The following is a 19,538-nucleotide window of genomic DNA, read 5'->3' on the forward strand; positions in this document are numbered from 1 at the left end:
GAATAAAAATATAATTTTTTATAAAACTATTTCATACAGTAATAATTTTTAAAGCAAGCTAACAAAAAAACCCTCATAAAATGGTTTAGTACAATAAATGTACCTCCAATGTTATTAACCATAAATGAGCATTTACAATATTGATTACTTATTCCATGGTGTTAAGCCAACATTTATAGTAATGCATTGTGTTTAGTGATTGAGAAAAGTGAAATATTGGAGTACCTTTTTGTGTAAAATTTCAAAAACCCCATCACAGAAAAAATACTGGTCTGCTGGATCCTCTTAAAATACAGATAAATCATTTTATGTTTTTTTAAAAAAAAAATCTGCAGTAAGATACTAACAACTGACTACAATTCATGACCTAATAATTTAGGTAAGACTGTTATTTATTAATTTTTTAAAAAAAATTCGTTTAGTTGGGTGAAATCTGATACGATTTCATCCACCTAAATGCACTTGGTGCTGCTCTCAACTGTTGTACCACAACAAAAATAGGCTCTTCTCCCATTCATGAAAAGTTTCATGTAGAGGAATGCTATATCCCAAATCAACTTGAAGTGTTCTGAAAACCATAATGCTTGTCTGCAAACGTCTCACATGACCAGAGTCCGGGTTGAGAAGGCGTTCACGTATTTACGAGCCTGACCGGAAGCCGTCATCTGATCGTCTGTCTTCCCACAGGATGCAGTTTCCCAGGCACCGCTACAAGGCTAATGGGGAGAGAGAAGGCAACGGCAAGGTCAGACCGGGAAGCACACACTTTAGCCCACAAATGGATTCCCAGTCCCAGCAGGGCCAGCAGAAAAAAATGTTGACCTCCAGACAGCAAGTAGTAGACACCAGGGAGCCTTTGTCAGATAAAATCTTCCCTCTGACAACCAGGAATCCAGCATTCTTAAGTGATATTAATTATCAGAAATTGTTTATCGCGAAGAGAGAAAACCCACTCCAAGCAGTATGATAAGATACAGCTGTATCTTCACACTTGAGTGCCTTTTGTCTATTAGGAGATTTTACAGAGTTGGAGACAGGAATGAGTCTAATCCCCCAGATACCTAAGGTGAGCTGTGGGCATTTACTCATTAAGCAAACTGGTCAGTGCTTGAGCCACCCAGCAAAGAAGCTCCTGTAGGTGCTGGAATTGATCAACACCTACTAAACATAGTATATCTTTTTAATCAATTAAATTAAGTTGAGTTATGAAAATTTAAATTTAGCAATTAAAATGGATATTTATCAATTAAATACCAATTAAGAAATATCGGTTTACTTGGATAGCTTACTTTTTAAAGATACATTGGAAGATGCAGAAGATACAGGATGGAACTAATATCTCATGGGCAGCATCTGGATCCTTCACACACATGATCTCATTTACACAGCACAACTAACCTGGGTGGGAGGTTCATTCTCTCTTAAACTGGGCAGGAAATGGAGACTCAGAAAGTAAGGATAACTTGCCCAAGGCCACTCTATGGGTAAGTCGTGTAATGCTTTTGAACCTGTGTCTGTCTTCTGCGAGCCCTGGCTCCTGCCTTCCCTCCATGTTGCTTCAAACCAAAATATGTACTATTTGTGCCCTACTTATTTCCCAAAAGGATTTAAGATGCTTACAAAATAAATATAAGCAAAGAGAGTTTAAAAAGTGGACAAGGCAGGGTCACAGAGAAATGTGGAAAAAATAAATAACATGAAGATGAGGTGAGATTTGTATTCAAAACACTTGCCATGAACTATAATGCACCAGTAAGATGTAAACTCCAAACATGGCTCTGAGCTCTCTAGCAGTCAATGCAAAGAAGGAAACAGAAACACAAGCAGATATAAGATTTGCTGTCTGTGAGCTCAAAACTAAATCAGTGGTTTTAAAAAGCACAACTATTCCTAGTATTGATATCTAAGAGGGATGTTTTTCATGGGCAAAAGAAGAATAAGAAAAGAAAGGCCTCTGCTGTCCTTTAAGAGAAAAAATGAACACATGTGAAACTGGTGGAGTGACGACAGGCAGATGAAAGGTTTGTGGTCCCACGGCCAGATGAGGAGGAGACGGGACACCAAGGAGCAGCCAGGGCAATGCTCTAGGCAAAGGGCATGAATAGGCAGGGTTTAGATAGACAAGTGGTAAAGAGGGTAACCCAGGTGGAAAAATAACATGAAAGAGTCAGGAAGCTGCAGTTTGTACATTGCTTGTGGGAGGGACTGGGAGACAGAGAGGAAGGGACACAATGGATTAAATGACAACATTTAACAAGTGCTTACTACGCACCACTCACGCTTCTAAGTATTTTACATGTATCATCTCATTTAATTCTCATACAAAACACCAGTGGCATAAGTATGGCTCATTACACCTGTTTTACAGAGCAGGCAATTTTAAAGGAAGAGAGAGCTGAGGCAACGTCCTTAAAGTCCCCCAGCTAAGAAGTGATGAAGTAGAAATGTGAATCCGGGCTCTAACTTGCTGCTTCCATTAGAGTTCTTATCAGTGGGAAATTGTAGGGTCCTGTCAGCAGGGCCTTGGAATGCAGGAAGAAGTGCTTAGATGAGGCGTCAAAGTCATCAGACTTTTAGCAAATAGGCAAGATAATTCTGAATGAACGTGGTATTTGTATGGTGATGGGGCTTCCTTGCCTAGGGTCTGGAATAAATTTTCAGTGACATAAGGTTTACAGTGCCATGTTTCTAACTTGTAAACTTTCACAGGACACAAAGTAGATTACCCAGTTTCTGCCCAATCTGTCATGCCATCTCACTGCCAATGTAAAGGCACCATCCAAGTTTACATATATTTACTCTCAAGGCTCAGAGGCTCAATACATAACTTGAAATACTACATAGGCAAGATTGATTATCATAATATTTTCCCAGAACTGTGAATCACAAAAATGGCAGGACAAAGATGACAAGGCGTTCTGGGCTGACTTCTGCCATTGAGTCACATTTAATGTTTTCCTAAGTAAAATCACCAGAGTAGTTTAAGCATTCTTTGATACAGTTCTGAATAAATGATATTTCTCTAGTTTGAAGGAAGTGGATTACATATACATATTTCTTTGGTGTGTTATCTGCCCATCCAAATCTCATATTTTAGTTTAGTTGACTGCTTACATGTTGTTGCTAACGTTTTTCAGTGCAGCACTGAAACACCTAATTGACACAAGGCATCCAATTAACAAAATAAAATTTAACGTTATCATTGTAATTTTGAGCTTGTATGTGTAGTGACACACATAGAACATATATGACAATGTGACATATAATAACAATGTGACATCCTAACATATGACAATGTGACATGCAATAACAATAGGACATATACTAACTACCATTTGAGAGTGAATAGTTAAAGATGATGGCTGTCCATCATGAGTACTATGCAGGGCTTAGAATCAATGATGTACACAGAACAAAGTACATGGATCTTAAAAGCAAGTGACTAAAGAAGATGCAGAATAAAATATCTTAATATGCTAATATATGTAAGCAAAAAATAACATAAAGATACACACAAAACCCAAAAATACATGTTTCGAAAGAATACATACAAACAAATGAAGGGGAAAGGAGAATGTAGGTGAAAAGGGAGATAAAAGTGAGGAGCAAGGAAGAAAGGATTGTTTGTGTTTTTCTCTGGTTAAGAATTTTTCTACTTAGCTGTGCTTCAGTTAACATAGAATTAATTTTCTATATTAAAGTAAATTAAGTATCTTAAAATCCTATATTAAAAGAATCTCATGCTTGCTTTTACAATGCCTCTTGGTAAAAGTCAGGTTCTGATCCTTGACAACATAGTACTTAATTCGGAATTCCCAATGTCTGTTCGAGAGAATCTAACACAGTTATCGGCTTAGTATATTTTCAACTTGGACTTTGACTGTGTTCTTGTTGGATCTCCCAGATGGCTCATCACTTCATTCATGTTTGGCTCTTCCTCCAGGACCAGATATTTAAAACAAGATCAATATAAAGAAGGTACCATATATTTTTAGTTAGTACTTTGAAAACACTTTTCAAACAGTCAGCTTCCCCCAAGTCAAAATGAAATTTATGAAGAAATAAATCAAATTGACTAACTATCCGAATTTCAGAAAGCAGAGCATTTCAGGGGCACCTAAGCCCTGAAGCTTAGAGTTGAGGGAGGGCAAGACGACTTGGAACACCTGAACCTCCCAGTGTAGACAGACACCAAGACACAGTAGCCACTGTGTGCAAGAACCACTGAGTGCAGAACAAAAAGGCGAACGTGAGTGGGCAGCTCCTTTTCCGCACCGTGAGAGTACAAAGCAAGCACTTCTTACAACCATGAATGGAAATACTGGTCAGAGCAGACACATACCTACCCGAATACTCGGGTAAGAAAGGAAATGCTGAGGTCCACCAGCCAAAAGGGCAGCTGCCTCCTCCTGCTATTTCTTTCTCCCTCCTTACCTTGAAGCCCTGGGGCCCTGGGCCAACTTTTCAAGCTGATGGAATAGTTCTGACAAAGGAGGATTAAACGTCTTCGTGCTAGAAGGATGTTTTTTAATACTGTCATGTAGATCCTTGTGCTTCCTCATTCCCTCTCCTTAAATGTTAGTTTCATTTACACTAAAGAATTAGTAAGAATTACAGATTTCTGCACATGAATTCTTGTTAAATGACTAACCCATGGTGCTGTTGCAGACATGTCACTCTACCCTAATTCATTTCAACATCAATAATCCTACCGCGCACATCCTCCTCCTCTTGCCCGCGAGTTATCTTACGTATCCCATAATTTACCTTTAATTGCCCCTGGGCAGAAGTGAACTGAAAACGGACTGTCCGAGGTCTAACTGGGATATCCTGCTGGAGCACTTTAAATAAATACTCAGATCCTTTCCAGAAAACAGAAGAAAAAAAAACGAGACAAGACCATGTCCACAGGTGGTTTTCTGTCAGAATTAAATTATCTCCACATTTTCACTTAGAATATGAATGGTTTTTTCATCATGCTGAACAAGAACTGCCATTGTTGTTATATTCATAGAGCAGCTTCACACAATAGCTGCTGATGTCAATAGCCTTGGCAGGGTATGTGCTTTACAATTCACAGACCTCATAAGAAACTTGCGTGAAGTCATAAAAAAATGATTTTGCAAAACCAAAACAACTTATAAGATGGTATTACGTTTTTCTGTTTCAGTTTTTAAAATAATAAGCAGATATAAATGGTGTCTAAAAGACTAAGAATTATTTGATAATTCCATTTAACCTATCTGAAGAAAAGACTTACTCTGGACTAAAATTCTAAAAGTCAGAATTCCTTCCCAGTGGGGCATCTTTTAAAATGTATTAGTTATCTAAGAGATAATGTTGAAATCTTTAGCTGTATCTTGAAAGTCAAGAATAAACCTGAGATGAAGTGTGGCTAAGGTAAGGTTAATGGTTATCAAACTTTTCCCACGCATAAATGCTTCCCTATGTCTGCACAAAACAATTAAATGCTCCCAACTTCAGAGTTGCTAACTTTTCATAGAAAAGAGACCTAAAAGTTAGGGGGTCAAAGGTCCAGATGGTGATGGAGGGTGTCCCATCCACCAGTGCCTCCACATCCCACCCAGGTCTAAGTTAACAATCGCTAATAGGGATGGACTTTTCCCAAATTTGGAGTTTGTCCCCAATGTCTCTAGGGTTCTTTTCATCTTACATGTTGATAGACTTCCCAACAGTTTTAATCACATAGCCTCAGATGTCACAATTTTTTGGAAGAATAACTCTTTCCTTAGTCACATATTGGTTTTCAACTATTGAGATTGAGATAAGTGCTAAATTGCTCTAAAGCAATTCTATCTTTGTTGGCCCAAGGAAGATTCAATATCACAGTGTTTACCAAACCCAACCAAACAAAAAAATCCAGGTCGTGTACTCTGTAGGGTAGAGCACTCTGAATTTGAGCTCAACTTGCCTTCCCCACTCATTTAGCCTTTCTCAGTTCACCCCAAAAACTGTACATGGTAAACTTGCTTATTATACAAGATATATTGAAAGCAGGTCACTGAAATATTACTGACAGCTATGTGAAATCTTGCCAGGGCAAGTGGAAAAAAGTGACCCAAGGGAGAACCAAATGGATACAGAGGTATCTAGGGGAGTAGGTCAACAACAGCACACTAAGAAATGCCTGGAAAGATCTATGTCACATGGAGATGGACTGTTTCTATGTCAGTTGACATGCCAACACAAGCAGCAGAAAAATAGAGAAGACCCGTAAATCAGTTGTTTCATCTCCGTAACACCAAAGAGATCTGACTACCTTTATTTCAGGAATCAGTTGAATCAGCAATCTCTTTTGGTGACCCACTGACACAGTTCTGCCAGAGTGGAACAAGGAATGAGAAAGAGCATGTGAGAGGAAATAATACACCAGAGTGCAAATGGACCTGGCTGTTGGTGAGGCCTCCTTGCCTATGTTTCTAAGGACAGAGACAGTGCATACCCTTTGCCTAAAAATAGGTACCACCAATGTACATTGGCAAGTGTGCTGCCATTTTGAAAGTAATATTATATCCATTTGCTCTTCATAGAAACCTTGTATGATAAGTGGAGGAAATACTATAGTCCCCAATTTAAAATGAGAGCATTTTCATCTGAAGAAGTTAATGAATTAAAAACATGCAGTTAGAAACTGGTGATGTCTAGACTGGAACCCAGGTGCCTGTTGCCTGCATGCTAGCTTATTACACTCCTTAGCAATGCCGATCATGCAAAAAGCAATCCAAAGCACTTGGAACTGAAGAAGTGAGCTTCAACTGCTTGCAATAATATTGTAAGATTCTTTGATGCTGTGCAAATGTGTTTAAGTATTAATGGCTTGAGGAATTTACTTAAATTAAACTCACTGCTTTAAAAAAGTAAGGCTAGGACAAGCCAAGTCAGGAAATTAAAATTTAAGGCTGTCATTCTGTGGTTACAAAAAAGAGGAAAGTGAGTGAGTAAAAAGCATATGAACACATCTTTTACATTTGGGTTTTAAACAGGAATAAAAGGAAATTATAATTTAAGAGAAAAATACAGAAGTTCAGAGGCTTATAACTTAAGTACAGTTTCAGATCTACCAATGAAAATGTCTACCTTAGGAAATGTTTACTGGCATAATGTATTTATTTCAAAATGTAAAGCAAATTGAAAGCACATTGAGAAAAACAGGCAGTTCTTTTCTCCTTGCTGACGGAGCTGTGTGTGTGTGTATGTGTGTGTGTCTGCCTTGGGCTCTTTCAGGGTAACTTTTGAACAGCAGAATCCAGTAGTGTTCCACAGTGAATCTGCCTGTCCTGCCCCAAACTGCAAGCTTTCTAGGCTGAATGTCTATTTCCTCATTTGTGTACAAGCTTCTAGACTCCATTCTCTACTACCATACAACGTGAGGAAAACAGCACAATGGTCCGAAAATCTCACATATTCTGAGCTACATGAAAGACACAAATATCAAAAATGTCTCAGAACATTTTTATTATAAGAGTCCCTGTTTGTTTTTACAATTAAAGTTAAGGCAACTAAAAAAAAGAAGAAGAAATCCAACTATTACACTATTATGCAGCTGCTGCAAATTCCTTTTAAAAAAAGATCAAGCATAAATAATTTCAAAAACAAATATAACATTATGCATAATGGCTTATAATAGCCTCTAAACATTATAGCTTATGGACTAGGGGTTATATGGAAAGCTCTGAGTTATTAAAATTCTTTGCTTCTCAATGACAACCTGCATAAAAAATGGGCATACTTAGCACCCTGAGTTTGGTCTCTACATACCATTTCCCACTAAAAGGATCACAGCACCTTAGGGAAATGGCTGGTTCCAAGAAGAGAGGAAGGAAATGTAACTATTACACGTATTCATGTGTAAGCACATGCATTTATATGTGCATTAGAAGCTGAACTATAAAGCCCCAATATTTGGGGCCTCAAAATAATAACTACTCTGTCTAAAGTGTTACAGCTATAATTAAGCTAAAGATCATTACCACTGAAATGACAGAACACAGAATTGTACAGTTAGTGTAGTCTTCAATAAACTTTTCTTGTACCTAAGTAAATTTATTTAGTCAACTAGATGGATAGACAATCAACTGTATTATACAAATGACATTTTACATTTTAGAAGTATTGGAAATTTAAAATATTTTAGGAGTCACATTTAGTTGTTTTAATTAAATGCACTCTAACAAAAATGTCTAGATTATTTGGTTAAAATCCCATTTAACATTTGATTTATTATAAGTACAAATGACAAAATTTCTAGGTTATATAAAGTACTCAAGTTGAATAGCCAGATCATTTAACAAGTGCACAATATGTTCAACAATACTGTTCATGAGAAATCTGCCTAATTAGGTCAAATTGAATTATCAGTGGAAATATATGATAAAGCATAATGGTTTTAATAAAAAATTACCAAATTGCTTAAAAACCTACATAAATATTGAGTCAGGGTTATATGAAATATAGGCAATATATGCTTAAATATTTAGAATTACCTGACGCATTTTCTGAAATTTATCACAAAAGTTTGAAACATTTTAGAAATCACATATTTCTATGGTACGAGAAGCTAGGTTTCCATGACACAAAATGAAGGAGATACATGGTGCATGCCATTCACTCATTCATTCTTAAAATGAATTAGTTATCTATTATAGCAGGTTATTAAAATATATTTGAGCGGTGTAAATCACTAAAACCATATAACGTAGATAGAAGCATTGACTCCAAAATCAACTTATAGGTCTCAATTATTTAGTTTAGTGGAGCCGACAAATGTTACCTTCACCATGTGATGTACACAGGTGGCTTAATCTCAATATACAATATCAGAATCTGTAGAGTGCCACATACGACTCACTGATATACTAGAAAATACTAATTAATAAAAATAGAGCTACTAGACTTCCCTGGGGTGCAGTGGTTAAGAATCTGCCTGCCCATGCAGGGGACACGGGTTCAAGCCCTGGTCTGGGAAGATCCCACATGCTGCAGAGCAACTAGGCCCGTGAGCCACAACTACTGAGCCTGTGCTCTAGAGCCCGCGAGCCACAACAATTGAGGCCGCATGCCACAACTACTGAAGCCCGCGTGCCTAGAGCCCATGCTCCACAACAAGAGAAGCCACCACAATGAGAAGCCCGCGCACCGCAACGAAGAGTAGCCCCCACTCGTCGCAACTAGAGAAAGCCCGCACGCAGCAACAGAGACCCAGTGCAGCCAAAAATAAATAAATTAAATAAATTTAAAAAAAATAGAGCTATTACTTAATACTGAGTTTCAAACATAAGTAATATTTCCATCAAATAAAATATAAATATGCTGATAATAAAGTTCCATACTGATTATTTTTTTAATTAGTGTCATTAAAATTTTCAAGGTAAAAATTAGACAACCGATTTTTTAGAAATCTGACACTCTTGCCAAATTTTATGTAATATATATTTTATATCTGTACCATGTTTGGCTGGATGTATTTTATTTATATCTGCATAAAGGTTTAGATTTAGGTTTTGCTAAACACTATTTGGTTAGGCCAAAAGCTTTAGGATTTAGTTTTAGGGAAAGAACCAGGGGTTTTCAACCTACATAATGATAACTGTCCCTAAATATATATATATGTTGCACTTTGCCACTTAGAATGCACTTTTTTTATACTATGATAAATATAGGTCAGATCCTAGCCTAGGTTACAAAATACACATAAAACTCAACCTAGTTTAATTAATGCACTAATAGCACTAGTCAAATTCTATGCTCTGGAAACCTAGGGCCAAATAATTCAGGGAGGAAGAAGGAAATAAAAACAAAAAAAAGCATTTTCATTCTGGATCTAGGATCAGCTCTAGGTAAAATTTTGAAGTGGCTGACCTTTGCCTTAACATCCTTCTAACCCCCTTTCTTTGTCCCCCTTATGTCCCCCTTCTGTTCTTTTCCTCATCTTCCAGTTCTTTGCCATATTCTGAGTCTCCTTCACATGGCTACCCAAGCCTGATTGACTCAGGAAAGACTCCAGATTCCCCACAAGGACAGACCTTCCCTAGCCCACACTCCAGTCAACAGTCACCTTTCATCAAAGCAGTTGGATCAGACAGAAGCCACAAGGAGAGCAATCTGATGGAATTAAGACACAAAGTGTGCCTACAGCCCTTCCAGCTGTATCTGTATTTCTTAAAAATAATGCTAAATATCACAAATGCTTTAAAGGGGGTAGTCTTAAGAGTCTCACAATTTGGAGAGAGAAGGCCTTACTGCAGTGATGGGAAAGCCCTTCCAGGAACAGGACACTCTTTCAAATCACACTGCCTAAAACAGTGCCTTTCCGTCACAGCACAACTGTGACTTTCCACTTCCTACTCCAGGTTCTCTACATGCTGCAGGGTCTATGGCTTTTCCCTCGGTGTAGCGAGCTCAGCAGGTGGCTGGGTATCGGGCTATTGAATGTTGGGAACTGCTTTAAATAATGTAAGGGAACAAATTTGCATTCTTATTTACATTTGGCTCGGGATTAATTTGGAATTTGTTGTATTTCATCAACACACACCTCCTTCAAAAAAGGGAAATCTCTTTTGATATTAAAACCCGGGAGCAGATGTTCAACTACAGATTAGCCACATAACACTGACAGTTGACTTTTACATTCTGATAGTCAAATATGTTGTAATTCTTTTCTAGCTATCTAATTTCAAACTTCATTGAAAATCTAAACAGGGTCTGAGCTTGGATGGCTTAGTGAGGGAGCAGAAAACATAAAAAATTTCGAAACTAAAATTAAACTATACCAATTTTTTATAAAACCTTTAAAAGCAGAAGAAGGAGATAGTGACACATGTGTAATTAACAATCTTAGTCTCAGTCACAGTAAGAAATGTTTCACTTCATCAGGCTTTGGGAGCCTCCTCTAATAAAAAATTTCCCGCGAGTCTCATATGAGTGGCAACAAGGAATTTTAGGAGTTTTTTAGACATTGGGAGTTGTTTAAAAGCATCACTCTTCTATGTCTAAAATGTTTTTCTTTTTTTTAAAAAAAAAAGTTTTTTAGTGAATGGCTTTTAAGATACCAACGTTGGAATAATAATTACCTGCAAGGGACTCGCCAGGGACCTGTTTTTAGGTACTGTAAATGCTTTGAGAACTTTGTCTTCATCTTCTGACACTGGTGTCATTAAAACGGAACTTGTAAGAATATTCTAAAGGGAAAGAGAATAATTTGAAATTTAAATGAGTTTGGATAATAGGAGAGCCGACACAATTCTAACACTTTAGAGAGTAGATTACTATGAGTTGACACACATTGGCAGGAAAAAAATGCAGGTATCTGCCAGAAATTCTCTTCCCAATGAGCTAAAGTGAGAACTCCACTATGTACTAACCCTAATCCCACTGTGGCAAACATCACTAAAACAAAAAGCCTCAGGGTCCCACACAGTTCTAGGCATGAGGCAGTCACTCAAAATACATCTGCTAAATGGATTAATAAATTTGTGCTTTTAAAAATTTACTAAACTCTGGTGACAGAACTGTTTATTTCATATATTGGTAAAGAAATATTTTTGAGTTACAGATTAATGGCAGTATAGTATAATGGTGAAAAGTATGGAATTTAGAACTAGACTAAAGTTCTAACCCAGAACCGCCACTTATAAGCTATACAATCTTGAGTAAGTGACTAAGCCTCCCAGTGCCTCAGTTTCCCCCCTGGTGTAATGGAGATGATAATGTTACCAACCTTGTGAGGATTAGATGAGTTAATGCATCTAAAGCTCTTAGACTATTACTCACCACTTAGTACACACTGAATAAATATTAGCAATTGCTATTAGCTCTGATTCTTCATAAGAGGAAAGGGCAACCATTCACAAGTTACAAACTTTAAAATCGATGGTTAACCAAGGGCAAAACAAAACAAAACAAAACAAAACAAAACAAAACTACCAAGCCACGAAAAGACACAGAAGAAATTTAAGAGCGTGTTACTAAGTGAAAGAAGCTAGTTGGAAAAAGCTACACGCTGTATGATTCCAACTCTATAATATTCCAGAAGAGGCAAAACTAGAGACAGTAAAAAGATCAGTGGTTGCCAGAAGTTGGAGGGATGAATAGCAGCAGAACACAGAGGACTTTTAGGGCAGTGAAACTACTCTGCACGATACTATAATGGTGGATAAATGTCAGTACAAATTTGTCCAAATCCATGGAACGAATAACACCAAGAGTGAACCCTAACATAAACTCTGGGCTTAGGGTGATGATGTATCAATGTAGGCTCACTAGTTGTAACAAATATACCCCTCTGGTGGGTGTGTTGATGATCGGGAGGCTGTGCCTGTGTGAGGCCAGGGGATATATGGGAAATCTCTGTACCTTTTGCTCAACTTTTCTGTTAACCTAAGACTGCTCTGAAAAATGAAGTCTATTTAAAAAATGGTGGTAACCAAAGCAATGCAATATCGGGTATAATAAAGGGAATTTACTATAGACACTATGATTAGCACTATGCTAGATGCTACATAAAACCAAACAGGAGACAACTTAGCAAGGAGGAAATACAGGTATCCCCTGCTATTCAAAGGTTCACTTCACACCACCTTGCTTTTACGAAAGTCCTACATCAGTACCTAATATTTTCGCTAACTGCTAACCAAAAGAAATCCTAAGAGAATTTTTGCTTTTCTTTTGCAGCCACCTGTTACAGAGGCAGCACACACCCTGAGCAGTTAGAGTGGCCCCACCAAGCTCCTTCCCCAGGCACTACACTCAGCATCTCGGCATCAAGCCCCATAGTTTTGAATTGTGTGAGCATCTGTGCTTTATCTCAATTTTGTTATTTTTATTCACTTTTTATTGAAGTATAGTTACTTAAAATATATTAGTTTCAGGTGTACACCATGGTGAGTTGATATTTTTATAGATTACACATCGTACACAGCTATTAAAAAATACTATCTTATCTGTGCTATACATTACATCCCTGTGACATTTACTTTATAACTGGGAGTCCGTACCTCTTAATCCAGTTCACCTATTTCGTCCCTCTCCCCACCCCTCTCCCCTCTGGCAGCCACTAGTTTGTTCTCTGTATCTGTGAGTCTGCTTCTATTTGTTACATTTGTCTTTTTTTAAAAAAAAATTTTATTTATTTTTTGCACCTGTTAGCAAGATATGTCCCAAGGTAAACTGCTGCTTTGCTTTATGTCATTTTGGCCTTCTAAAGGTATCATAGGAATGCTCTACTTTCAGATAGTAGGGGAAACCTATACTACCTTTAGAAGACAAATAAGTAAGTTAAAAGAAAATGTAAAACTTAACATTCTGTTTTCATGGAAATGTGTATATACATGCAGCAGATTTTTTAAGTGGCAAGGACTCTCAGATCATAAGAAAATAAACAAGTCTGCAATGGAACAGAGTCATTTCCAACACATGTAGAAAATCTCACTTTATATTCAACATTAATAATCATAAGAAAATAAGCATGTGAGAGAATATTTAGAAGTATGATGCACTAAATGCCAAAACCACAGTGGTCCCACATGCCACACACAGAATTCTGTGAGCCACCAACATCTCATAACGTGGGCGTGTACTTACTGGCACATCTGCCACAGGCGATGCCTGTGAGAACAGCTGAGTGTTCAGACTCTCCCCTTCCCAGTGGTCTGAGCAGAAGAAGTTTCCTGCTTTATCAGTTGGAGATTCCACCTAAAAGCAAACAGGAAGTGCTTTGTTGTTTCTAGAGCTAGAACTTCCCATGAAACTGTTAAACTCAAGAGTAAACTTCTGTAAGATGAATAAGGTCTGGGGATCTAATGTATAATACGGTGACTGTAGTTGATAACACTGTATTGTATAACTGAAATTTGCTAAGAGAGTAGAACTTGAATGTTCTCACTGGAAAAAAAGGTAAATATGTGAGGAGATGGATGTGTTAATTAACTCCATGGGGGAGAATCCTTTCATAAGGTACACATATATCAAAACATCACATTGTACACTTTAAATACCTTGTAATTTTATTTGTCAATTATATCTCAGTAAGGCTGAAGAAAAAGTAAATCTATGGCCAATCTCTCAACCACTTATCCTTATGTGAAAATAAATTCAAGAGGCACTGTATCAAACCTGTTGGAAATGCTTCTTGACACCAATGTAAAACAGTTAGCTAGTGGGAAGCAGCAGCATAGCACAGGGAGATCAGGTCAGTGCTTTGAGATGACCTAGAGGGGTGGGATAGGGAGTGTGGAAGGGAGGCTCAAGAGGGAGGGGATGTGGAGATATACGTATGCATATGGCTGATTCACTTTGCTGTATAACAGAAACTAACACAGTATTGTGAAGCAATTATACTCCAATAAAGATCTATTTAAAAAAAAAAACTACAATGAGATACAATGTCACACTCATTAGAATGAATAAAATCAAAAAGACTTACCAAAAAAATAGATACTATTAATTTAATTAGTTTCAATTTTCCATGATGTCCAAAAATTAAATATCTATGTATCAACCAGTCATCCAGCCATCTATATATCAGTGATTTTAAAAAGTACAGTACAAAACTGCTTCCTTCTATTTCCTTTATACTCTCTCACACGTTTTCTGTTCAAACAGGAAGGAAATAGAAGTGGCTCGGCTTCCCAAATGCAAGATCGCATGCCTACAGCTTGGCAGTACCTCGTAACTGCATCTTATATGAAAATCTTTTATGAAAAGTGGTGCTGTTACACAGTGCCTCCCCCCTCCCCCAGACACATCAAGCTGCCCCACAAGGGACAAAAACAGCAGGGTTGTTCCTTCCAAAGGATCTCGTGTTTACCTCTTGTTTGATCTTCTTCAGTAAAGGTGGTCCATTTTCGTGAAACTCAGCAACAATTCCAGATTCATCAGATTCCTGTTTAATCACATCTTGTAGGTCTTCTACTAGATGAGATGGTGTCTGAGGCTGAAGGGATGATTGGGTACATTTGCATCAGAGGAAAATTTCTGTCTGTGCTAATAAACCAACTAAACCCCAAGAACTTTGTGAGAACTTACTAGCATCTTCAGGGGACCATATTTAATTTCTTGAGCTGCGAGTGCATGTTTGAATGGTGTAGGAGTTCTCGGAGAGCTTTCTAGGATTGACCTTTTGATAGCTGGAGTTCTGAAACTTTAAAAGGAAAACAAGTGTTGGTTAAATATAAAAGAACATATGTCTCTAACATTTCTCTACCTATTAAATTTAATATTTTTCTACTGAATACAATAAACTCATTGATATGGAATAGGGTATGCTGATGAATCATATATGTATTGTTAGGGAAAAGATAATATGTACATCACATATTTCAAAATATCATACCCCAAAACTAAGAGCATTAAAATATTTCTCATCTTTCTCTAATCATTCTGAAAACACATGAAGTACCCCTAAGCCTTTATAATGACCGTAAGTATTGTGAAGATCTGATGTCGTTTAAAAATCAGTTTTATCTATTCATTATCTCTTATCTACCCACAACAGAAAACATATGTTAACCTTTTAAAGTGTATTTTATATTGGAAACAATAAAATTGCTTTTTTAAAAGGTTTCTTATAATTCTTATTGATGTTCTCTCCCATTTCTTTATATTGGTTAAGGCTTTATTGACTATAAATGACTACTTAATCACTCCTTGGCTTCTAATCATGTAATTTTCCTGGGGATGGCAAAAGAGGTCCTATCTATAGATAAATTTCAAAAAGAAAAAATAAGATTAAAAAAATATGAACTAAGTAAAGAACCATACTCATTCTGAAGTTTATAATCAAAGAGGAAAGGAGGCTGAAAAAGCTTGTTTTTGGTGAAGAAGAAAAGGACTTATTGAACAAACAGAAAAACTGAATGGAAAAGTTATTTTAAAATTACCTTTGCATATATAGGAAATTTTGAAATGAACTACAAAAGGTAATTTAGTTTATTCTCCCACCTTCTACCTCTAGGTAGTTCTAACATGCCCAGGACAGACATATTCAATGTGGAAATACACATGACTATGTATATAAAAGTGGATCAGTAAAATTACATATATAAATAGATCAGACATTTGGGGATTATATTCTATTAATTAAATATAAGTAAATAAAATAAATAATTTTTTTCTTGAAACAAGGACTTACATAGTATTTTCCTTTTGAGTTTTCACAGTCTGGTCTCTATGAAATGGTGTTGTAACAGTCAATTTGTGACCATTGAGAGGGGTGGAAGTTAAAGAAGGCATTTCCAAGTCTAAGTTTTCATGGTTATTGGAAGTGTTTAAGAACTAAATATGGGAAGAAAGAAAAAATACTTAAACAGTGATCCTTTACTCAGCCCAATTTAAAAATCACATGTTGTTAACAAGTAGGTATGTTTTACTGACCCATTATATGAGATAACAATGATGTTAACAAGCACATAGTGTTTTATTTCAATTCAGCACCCAAGATTTGGAGTATGATTTCCAAAAAATAAAATCTAGAGTCAATGCTGAAAAACTTGCAAAATCCTAAGGAAACATTCTCAATAAGTGACACTTGTCATTAAAGAGAATGAGATGCACTTCTTATTAACATTAAAGGTGTTAAAGTGATTTTTTTGGGAAAGTAATCATTTTTTTCTTTCATACTTTGTTTTTTCTCTTTAATGATCTATGAACCATTATTATATAAAGTTGACATTATGTGGAAAATTCTTGAATAATTTAAGCTGTATCTCTCAGAACACTGATGTTCTGGGAAAGTACTAGGTGTTCCTCAAATGGTTCCAAGGTAAAACAAATTTGGGAAACACACATATTGTAATCTCCTCCTGGAAATTCACAATGCACATCCGTAAATTAAAAACTTTGAGAGGTCCTGCAGTAAAGAAACCATTTTAATTTTGTTTGATTCAGTGTTTCCCAAACTCATATACCTATATATTTAGATGCTTTTCTGGAACATCATTAAAGTCTTGTAGAACTAATATACTTTAGAACAGAGTTTGGAAAATACAAGCAAAAAATAAGATCTTTCTTTAGTGGGCATATCATTTGCTCATACCTAAGTTGTTCTTAAAACAGACTCAACAGGCATAATTGGAAAAATGTTTTAAAGAGCCAAATTATCCTTTAGCTTCAATTATTTTCATAATTAAGGACCACAAGTCTTTGACAAAAATTCTAATTTCCATGCCCTAAAAAAGCTGTACGAAATAAGAACATTCATTGGCAAAAACTGCCAAAAAATATTATGGCACGACTCAGAAGAGCCAATGCTGAGAAATTGGAATTAAAACATACGTTATTTTTCTTAAGCATTTGTTCCTCATTTTCTCCCAAAACTTTTTCACTTAAAGATGGACTGGAACCTTTAAATTTTCTAGTTGCAGCTCAAATGTGATCTAAACATAATTTGGTTCCCTCCTCCCCTGGGTCAGTGAATCACATAGCAATAAGTGAACAAAGAGGCAGAAAATCTGTTAAAGTTTTTAAAGGGATGGGAGAAGAGGAAGAAATAGAAATGTTAAACTCTAGTGTTGAAGGAAATAAAAGCACATCCCAGGCAACTAACTCTCTTTAGAATCACCAAAAAGTCAGAGAGAGAACTAGGACAAAATCATCAGTCTACAGACAGCCTACACTCTGGGAGGCGGTATGACTTAGCAACAGCCAGAGGCAACAACGGAATGAAATCAGTGAAGACAACAGTCATGAGTCATTTGTTCCAAAGGATTAGTTTCTAGATTATTAAGGTTCAGGTGTCTGTTGAAAATTAGTAACAGCTGTGCAGAAATTGTGCTCTACCTGCGAGGGGGAGAAAGGTAGGCTTTTGACAGGGGAACGCTTGGGAGTTGAACTGCTGACGTCAGCAAATATCAAGGAACTAGAGTGTCCAGTGGCTATGGGGCTGGCCTGGCCCCGCTTTTTTCGAAGGATGACCCGTGGAATTGTGCTGGGCCTCGCAGGAGGGAAGGGCTTGGGCAGGTCAAGTGAACCCTCACTCAACTTGCGTTTGTTCGCCCTCGTGCTAGGCTCTCCTGCAGGTCTATTCACATTGCCCTCTCTTTGCTGAAGCTGGAGGGCTTTGCCTGCGTGGTGTTGGCTAGGTGAAAAAGCTGCTTCTTCAAAGAATTCAAAACTGCTGAGATCACCCCACGATGAAGGATCCTGAAACAACGTGGGAGGCGCGGAACTTTGAGACAGTGTGTGCATGATGTGTGCCATCACCTGAAACACAGCACTGAGAAAGAGATGCTGAATGCAGAGAAAACACCTGGCCCGCTTGCTTGACCTCCTAAGAAACAGCTTCGGGATGAACAGTTGTTCTGGTACACTGCATGGTGCGTCTCCCATGCTGCCTCAAGGCTGGCCCTACCCTGGTGCTGCAGGGACCTCCTGGTACTCTATCACTTGCATGCAGTTCAAAGCAAAAAGAAGACCTTTTTGATAGCACATTTTGGCAATGTTCATCCTCTGTCTGATGGGGGATGCAGTAAATGCTTTTTAACCAACTGGGAAACAAAGGAAATGAATTGAGTGTCTGCTTTTGTGATACTGAATTCAAGTTTGTTTCACCAGAGATGGTTTGTCTCGGTGAACCAGTTGGGACTGGTAATCAATGTTTTGTGGAGAAAGCCATGCGCCAACCAATGAACATATTACCACTTCAAATATATTGAAAGATGGCTTTAAGCTCCGAGTGAACATAATTCTTAATGTGCTATCCAAAAGCAAAGCACAATTTTAGGGAAACACAAAGGAGTAAACAAAGTACAAAAAGAAAAGTTAAAAATAATCCAAATATCATTCCTATCACCCAAGCTCTACTTATAGGTCATTAACTTTACTATTTTAAAAAATATGCATTTTTGAAGGAAATAAGTGAAAAGCTACCTTTTTTATCTGGGTAGCCTAAGAAATCAGATATTGAAAAGATATATACACAGAAACTAAAGTCATACGTTTACGTTAACATATGCTAGTAACACGATATTCGCCGTAGAAAATGGCAACAATTTGAGGAGTTTCCTAATTCCCCTTCCAAAAACATTAACTTGTCTTAAAAATTCTACTTACAGAATCTATAAATTGAAGTGTTTCTGCAAATTCTAAGAGGTTCTTTACATTGTCCAGAATGGTGCCTTGGTGGACGATCATGCACCTGGCTGGAGAGGCGCTTTCTTCAGGTAGGGAACCAGGATCCACCGGCAGAGATGGAGTGGAGTGGTGGTCTTCCAAACAGGAAACAGGTGCACTGTCTCCATGAGGTCTGGTGTGGTCGGCAATGGTGGTGCTGTGCCACCCAGGGTAGCTGCATGTGTGGTTCTGTGTCTAAGGAGGGGGTGGGGGAATAAAGAAAAAGCGGGGAGGAAAAAGGGAGAAGGAACTTAGCAATGAAGTTGCACAAGGTATCAGATGCTGTTAGAGGAAAGATAAAAGTCATTGCATCATCCAAAACTTGCGCCTATGAGACAGTTGTCAAGATGTTTCCTTTTATCAATGCAAGACCCTGCTTTTTAATAATGGTATAGCCTGTCATCTATAGGATT

The 19,538-nt window shown here is 37.3% G+C and overlaps 1 protein-coding gene across 8 annotated transcripts in view; it reads right to left on the reverse strand.

Annotated features, from left to right (window-relative positions):
- Positions 1 to 599: 599 nt before the first annotated feature.
- Positions 600 to 19,538, reverse strand: part of MYB (MYB proto-oncogene, transcription factor) — a 32,582-nt gene continuing 13,643 nt past the window's right edge. For 3 of the 8 annotated variants that reach the window (XM_068550906.1, XM_068550903.1, XM_068550902.1), the window contains 7 exons: positions 19,066 to 19,320; positions 16,148 to 16,290; positions 15,043 to 15,157; positions 14,825 to 14,950; positions 13,600 to 13,710; positions 11,091 to 11,198; positions 600 to 716 (listed from right to left, as the gene is read on the reverse strand). In XM_068550906.1, the coding sequence (XP_068407007.1) occupies positions 600 to 716; positions 11,091 to 11,198; positions 13,600 to 13,710; positions 14,825 to 14,950; positions 15,043 to 15,157; positions 16,148 to 16,290; positions 19,066 to 19,320 (975 nt within the window). Of the gene's footprint in view, positions 717 to 11,090; positions 11,199 to 13,599; positions 13,711 to 14,824; positions 14,951 to 15,042; positions 15,158 to 16,147; positions 16,291 to 17,793; positions 18,157 to 19,065; positions 19,321 to 19,538 lie in introns of all 8 variants that reach the window. The other 5 variants (XM_068550900.1, XM_068550897.1, XM_068550901.1 and 2 more) reach the window with 4 other exon arrangements.

The sequence above is a fragment of the Eschrichtius robustus genome, chromosome 9 (assembly GCF_028021215.1).
Source record: "Eschrichtius robustus isolate mEscRob2 chromosome 9, mEscRob2.pri, whole genome shotgun sequence".
NCBI lineage: Eukaryota > Metazoa > Chordata > Mammalia > Artiodactyla > Eschrichtiidae > Eschrichtius > Eschrichtius robustus.